The sequence below is a fragment of the Halyomorpha halys genome, unplaced genomic scaffold (assembly GCF_000696795.3).
Source record: "Halyomorpha halys isolate HHAL.00 unplaced genomic scaffold, Hhal_1.1 Scaffold243.1, whole genome shotgun sequence".
Taxonomy (NCBI): domain Eukaryota; kingdom Metazoa; phylum Arthropoda; class Insecta; order Hemiptera; family Pentatomidae; genus Halyomorpha; species Halyomorpha halys.
In genome coordinates, this window is record NW_027106548.1 from 863,543 (window position 1) to 871,013 (window position 7,471).

The window sequence follows — 7,471 nt, forward strand, 5'->3', positions numbered from 1 at the left end:
CTACACCATCAACTTGACAAACAATCTACACCATCAACTTGACAACCATTCTACACCATCAACTTGACAACCATTCTACACCATCAACTTGACAAGCAATCTACACCAAACTTGGCAATGCTTTGGCTTTCATTAATTACTTTGATATATTATTATGATAATTTTATTAATTATAATTTACATTTTCTTCCGCGCCTTTCATTATATCTATTTCTTTATTTACTTGAACCATGATCACCAATTTTTTTTTTATTCTTTTATAACGTTTCTTACTGTGCCGTAGCCCAGCACTAGGTTTAGCGCCTTACTGATGGAGCTGCACCATGTCCACTGCAACCATTCGGTAGGTCCTTCTGGTGCGCATCCGTCTGGGTGCCTCCTGCAGTTACCAGGCTGGTCCAGCCCTCCTGGTCTCAGTCTGGGTCAGATTCCTCCTCTTCTGGTGGCCGCCGATGTTGGGTGGTCGAGTCCTTCCCATTGTGAAATGAGTTGGGCCCACCACATCCTTCCACCCGTAAATGAACTCCCTAATGAAGGGATAATGCTCTTCTTCCATCAAACAGGGAAAGTCCGACTCGGCGAGGGCGAAAATCCCGGTCTTTCTCGAAAGGCTGGCTCGGTGTCCTTCCATGGTGGAGCAATCCACTATTACGTGTTCTGCTGTTTCAAGAACTCCGCACGTGTGGCACCCGAGAAGTGGCATCGAATCTTCTTCTTATCCTCACACCAAGATATATATAGAGATATTATCTTCACCTCCTCACCCGGTCTAACCCTCTCTCCATTGATATCCAGGGTGATAGGATGAGCCCTGTCCGTGGAGCCTCTTATGAGTATGGCCTGAGTCTTGGCTGCTGCCATACTCAACTTCCTCCTCACGCACCACTCTCCTACGAGACTGGCACACCTCTCCGCTTCTGTCTTTAGTCTGGATTTGCTGTTCTTGGCCACGATGACACTCCTGTTATTGAGGTAACTATCTACGAGGGAGTATAGATTACTGCGGGTGTCGAGCTCTTGCAACCGTTGGAGTACACGGGACCACCAAACGCTGTCGAAGGTGGTGTTTAGTAAGATGGAAAGGTTTACATTGAACACTTTTACAAATCTAGAGGAATTCATGTGTCTCAGAACAGAGGAGAACTCCAGAAAGGATATTAGTTCTGAAATCCAGCTTCAGATAATGGCTGCGAATGTTTGCTACTAAGATCTTCATCTAAGACGACACCTAATGAGCCAAGTGGTAACTAAGGCGGCCCAGGTGTCCTCCAAATCTCATCATTCCCAAACTAACCCACGGATCGGAAAGCTGGGTATTTCATATAGCGCAGGAACTGGCTCCCGCGAGAGTTGAAGGCTGGACCCTCCACAGAATCCAAGTGGCTATGGTTAATGAAGGAGGTTACAGAATGCGAAATAATACTCAGTTGATAACATTTTACAATGGCCAGACCTCCTAAATTAGGATGTCGCAGATATGATGATGCTATAACGTGCAATACTTCCTCTCCCCCCCTCCAAATTCCTATAAAGTGCACATCGTTGTATTATTTGTTCCTTCCATATTCTCAGAAAAAAAGTGACCGTACTGGAAAAGTAGGAATCTGACGAGTTACTTTTGGCTTGATTTCGATAATAAAAAGCAAACGAAAATAATTTATCTAGATACCTAACGCAAGTGAAATGATACATTTTAAGTGTATCACACGCAAGTTAAGAACTCAAGAACGGTAGAGGTTAAACGATCAACAATAACAAAAAAGTCTTTAAATAAGACATGTGGGGCAATCAGTCCACTTTAAAGAACCACCAGTGACTTGTTAAAATACTTGAAGTGGATCCTTGGAAAGTGCTCTTAATGTGATAATGACATTAAGAGCCTTGCCTCCTTCAAGGATTACTTATCGATACTAATGAGTGTAGTCGATATTCAACGTGATAGGCACTTTCGAGAAACATATATCCTTTATTTCGTTGGCTGCATTTATTCATATTTGAGCAAAACTTTAAATAGTACCATTTATATAATTCTCCCCTACTCTGCTTGAAGGACCTATCAGCTAAGATGGTCTCTATCACAAGCAAATATAGTCAAACTTCTCTTAACGGACACCCCTCTATAACGCAATACCTACTTATGGAGCAATCTTATTAGGGTGCCGAACAACTTGGTACTACAAAATCACCGTCACGAACGTGACTTTTTCCTACATGACAAACACATTGACATAGCCCTACTGATTGAAACTCATTTCACACAAAGGACACTCTTTTACATTCGAGACTACATCACTTATAGATTAGAGCACCCAGACAACACTTCCCATGCTGGTTCTTGCATCCTTATCCACAAATCCATAGCCCATTCCCTCATTCCTTCCAATCAATCTGATGTTATACAATCCATCCATCGGTTATTATTTCAATTCACCCTTTCCATGTTACCTTTTTAGCTGTATACTGCCATCCTGGTAATAACCTTTCTTATAATACCCTTGATTTTTTATTTCGAACTCTCAGACCGCGCTTGCCGGAGGAGACCATAACGCTAAGCACTAACGATGGGGATGCCGCACATCCAACTCCCGTGGTAACATCCTATCTCCTGTTTTCACCTCCAATACCTATTCTATTCTCTCGCCCAACAATCCTACTTATTGGCCTACATCCTTCAAAAACGTCCTGATATCCTAGACATATTTATAACCTCCAAGATTCATCCTCCCAATCCATTGTTGAATCTCTGGATGACCTTTCATCAGATCATAGGTCAGTACTGCGTTTTTTACATTCAAGCTTCGTACCTAAGCCCTCCCCTCCTTCATTGACTACCCGAAAAGTCGGGACAAATTTAAATGTGACTTAGAAAATAAACTATATTTAAACATTCGAATGAAGACAAGTATCTCTCTATTACCGATCATGGGAAAAATCCACGAAAAAACTGATTCTGAGACGCCTATACCCCATCCTAGATTCCAATCATATAATCCCTGATCACCAGTTTGAATTCTGAACATCCACGCCACTATCCAGCAATGTCATCGTGTGGTGGACGTTGTCTTGTCTTCCTTGGAGCGCGGAATGTACTACGCGGGAGTCTTTTTCGATGTAGAACAGGCTTTGGATCGAGTCTGGCACCCGGGAGTGCTTTACAAACTTCGTAAATTGCTACCTTCCACATATTTTCTCATCATCTGTTCCTTTCTCACTGATAGATTATTCCAAGTAAGTCACAATGGTTCCTATTCATCTCTCCATTCTCAGTCCACTGGTGTTCCTCAAGGTAGTATCCTCGGTCCCATCCTCTACACTGTCTTTACAGCTGACATCCCAACTATCCTCACCACTTATGCTGATGTCACATGTGTGCTTGCAGTTAATAATAACCCTTTAATTGCATCCCAAACTCTCCAATCCCATATCACAGCCCTCGAAGAATGGTGTCGTAATTGGAGGGTTAAAATAAATCCCATCAAATCACTCTTCGTCGTAAAACTACCGACTGCCCTACAGTCTCCTTTAGAAATCTTGATCTTACCCCTGTCGAACAGATCCGCTACATTGCACTACATCTGGACAAACGATCAACATGGAATCCTCACACAAGACTGAAAAGACAGGAAACTGCACGTCGATTTCGACTATTACAGCACTTACTGGACAAACGGTCTAAACTTCGAATTCATTACAAAAGACTGATCTTTATAACTGTAATAAGGCCAATCTGGACATTTCTAGCCTTGCTTCCTCTACCATTTCTGACAATGTAAAAACTTCATTAGACTGCTACCAATGGGTAGTTTCTTTACACGCCTGTATTACTTCATAATAACATACATCAGATATACTAAATGTTGTAATTCCCAATAAATATAATTAAAAAAAAGATTGTCCTTGATGATGGCTAAGTTGGTCGAAACGTTAGGCATTTATTATTATAGTTATTAATAAAGAACATTAATCAAAGAAGTTATCAAAGAGTGTTGAAAGTTTATAGATGTAATTTATTTTAATTGAATTGTATATAATAACAATAATTGTCTCATGAGTGACGAATACAAGAAGTGATCACAATAGTCTATAATAAGAATATCAATGAGGGCTAATCCTATTTCACTGTCCCCATTGGAGCAAAGAACATCCTTAAACCATACAAACAAATTCATATTGATAAAAACCTGACATTGGAACGAAAAACAAATTTATATCGATAGAAACTTTAAATGGGATCGAAAAACATATTTATATCAATAAAAACTAAAAACCTTGGATCGACATTCAGATTGAGAAATGCCCTAATTAAAATATTAAGCAGAGTTTATTTCAAGTTGACTCAATCTTTTTTCCAGTATGAGATATTGATATCGAGTGGGAAACTAAAAAATATATTAAATTCGTATTATGGAAAAAGAAAAAAAAAAAAAAAAAAGGAAACACCCATCCTCTAAATACTTTTTCAGGAACTAAAAATTTTGAATTTGCAATTGTTCAGCAATCATAAAAGTATTAAAGAATAATAAATTGGAAAAATATCAAAGCTCAACAAACACTCGTTTAACTTATAAATATAATCTTAAAAATATATTTAAAAAAAAACTGCTTTAACGCAAAGAAAGTTTTTTGTTTAGGTTTGTCACAGTTACAAACCTGCCTTCTACGCCACAACCCCTGATGAAGACCTGAAACTCAGGTCGAAACGTCGGCATAAAATAAATAAATATGGTTTTGTTTATTTATGTTGTTCTTTGCTGACCGCACCCCCCGACAAACTTCTCCGATCAATGAAATTATAATTATATTGCAGTCAAATCTAAGACCTTGCAAAGGAGAACCTAAATTCATACAAGTAGCTTTAAACAACACCTCAGAGAATACCTTTTGAACAAATACGGAAGTCAAAATGAATTTACTTTTTAGATTTTAAAATAATACTAGAGGAATGGAGTATATGAGTATATGAGATGAGAGGAATGGAGTATATGTATAATTTGTCAAAATGTCTATAATTTAGCATTTTATATAATCTATTATTTTATGTACGTAGGAGTTAAACCTCTTGCTCCAGTTTTCATTATTAGAGGGTACAGAATGTAATTCTAATACTAAATGATATGATAAATTATTTTGATAAATTGTGATGTTTTAATAGAAATAAAGGGGAGAAAAATATAGGATCGAAGGCATCAACTTCTTGATAAAAAGTAACATTATAATTAAAAATCGTCAACTAGTACATTAACTAATTTTATTCGTTTAAATAACATTACCATTCGAAATTTACACTTTATAAATTTCTTACTCAAATCATAGCATTTTAGATAATGATACTGCAGCGATGTAACATTTATTATGCTTTTTAAATTTGCTAATGGAGGTGAAATAAATTTTTCTTATTTTTAGAAATGGAAAAAGAAGTCCTTGAAGTAGTGCTGAAGAGATTGGCCAAAGAATCTGAGGTAGCGTCAATTATCGACCTAGAAGCGATTCCGGCATTACCGAAAGGAGAAAACTATACCTCCACCATCTTGAGGGTGACATTGAAAGTGGTCTTGGGTAATGGGAGGTTGGCCAAGAAGTCGTTCATCATGAAACAAATCCTTACAGGAGGAGAGTCGGGTGACTGGTTTAAAGAAATCAACGTAGCAAAAGCAGAAAGCCATGTGAGTTGCTTTTCTGTTATTGCCAAAATCAACAGAGGTTAATTCAAATAATGACACTGATAGTGAGGTTAAGGCGTGAGGCAAAATAATAACGCGAATATACAAAATCCTAGATGAATTTCAAAGCTTGATAATTTATGTTATATCCTGTTGTGTCTCCCAGTAGTACTTTTCACCGGAACTGCCATTGCTCTCCGTTCCTTGCAATATTTTATTCTCCACCTTTTGTCGTATTTCAGGTCCACTTTGGACAAAGGGTAGTCTTCAGTAGAGCTCGATGATCCTTCATCGAAAATATATTACCGAACCAATTCCGCTGGTATGTCCCCGGGCGCTCCTTAATCAAGAGGGCTAGTTTTCCCATCATTTATATAATCCCATTATCCTCTCATTGCTTAAGCAGTGCCCCTTATTCTTCCCACAAATCTCATTTCTGTAACGCTCTGCTTTCCTGTTTGGCTTAATCAGATTTCAGCCCCATTTGGGAGTACAGACACGGATCTGAAGATGTGGAGTTCTACGTTTCTGCCAATGGGTTTCTTGCTTCCCGTTAATTTAATTGAAGACCGAGTGTACTCATCCAATGTAGGATTCCTGCACCTATTTTCCCTGACTTTACCTCCTTACCTTTCTCTAAGACCATTCCTAGCATATCGGATTTTGAGCAAGAGTAGGGCAGTACATGTAATTGTACGTATACCATTACTGATAATTTAACATTTTTATTTTCTACATGTTTTTTGTTATTAGCAAGTTATCAATCCAATCCCTGAGCAACTGGTTAGTGTGTCACCCTTCCGCCCTTCGCTTAGCATCACTACTGTACTTTATGACCCCTAGCCAAGTCATTTCTGGTTATCTACAGCTTACCTTGCTATTCTAACACCATTGTGAGGGGTCAAATTTTCAGTACGTGGGGCCACACAAAATAGGAGGCGACCCCTACCTAGGACGGTGTCGAACCGGTACCGCCTTAGTTTCCAGGTTACAAAGACCTGTGCCTCACCTCAGCTTACCGCAAACCACAACTAATAATTAGTTCCCTTAGCTTAGCTTTGATAGTTCGTGGTTAGAACAATTACAATGAAACATGCGCAGTTGTATGAGCTATGATACAATTTATCTTTATGATAATCAAATTAAATCGTTATTAATATCCCACTATATTTTCAGGTATATTCCGTAATACACAAACAAATGACTTATCTCATGGAAGAATTCGATGACACAGATGAAACTCTTTGGTGCAACTTCATTCACTATGATCCACAGTCGTCTTCTATCGTATTAGAAGACTTGAAGGTAAACATTAAAATGGTTTGGTATATTTATGATTAGATTTTAAGGTTTATAACTGGAAATACAGCATATTATGCTCCATCTACATTTTTTCTACTGGCCGCAAATCCAACACTTGTAGAAATACTTGGTAAGCGAACGTCGGTATTCACAGGATTGTGTTGTTCTTTTGAATTTTGTTCGTTATTGCACTTGATTTACCCCTTTTTGTAATAAAACAAACAAAATTAAGGCAGGCGAAATAAAATGAAACGTAAATATGAGCAATGTACGAGTAGGTTGTAGATGAAATAAATTAATAACAACAGTTATATGGAGTTAATAATTGAATCCAAAGGTCAGGGAAATTCTCTAATTATTTAAAACACGGAGAACACAAATATTCATCTGTTGGCAGCTCTAAAACAATGCTCATTGAACACAAACGTATGAATGAAGCATAAGCGCCCTTTGAACACAAACGTATGAATGAAGCATAAGCGCCCTTTGAACACAAACGTATGAATGAA

At 38.1% G+C, this 7,471-nt stretch overlaps 1 protein-coding gene across 2 annotated transcripts in view; it reads left to right on the forward strand.

Moving 5' to 3' along the window:
* LOC106680112 (uncharacterized) overlaps positions 1–7,471 on the forward strand; it is a 14,738-nt gene that overhangs the window by 4,467 nt on the left and 2,800 nt on the right. For both annotated transcript variants that reach the window (XM_014419608.3, XM_014419607.3), the window contains exons 2-3: positions 5,404–5,663; positions 6,837–6,965. In XM_014419608.3, the coding sequence (XP_014275094.1) occupies positions 5,406–5,663; positions 6,837–6,965 (387 nt within the window). In that variant the 5' untranslated portion in view covers positions 5,404–5,405. The remainder of the gene's footprint in view (positions 1–5,403; positions 5,664–6,836; positions 6,966–7,471) is intronic.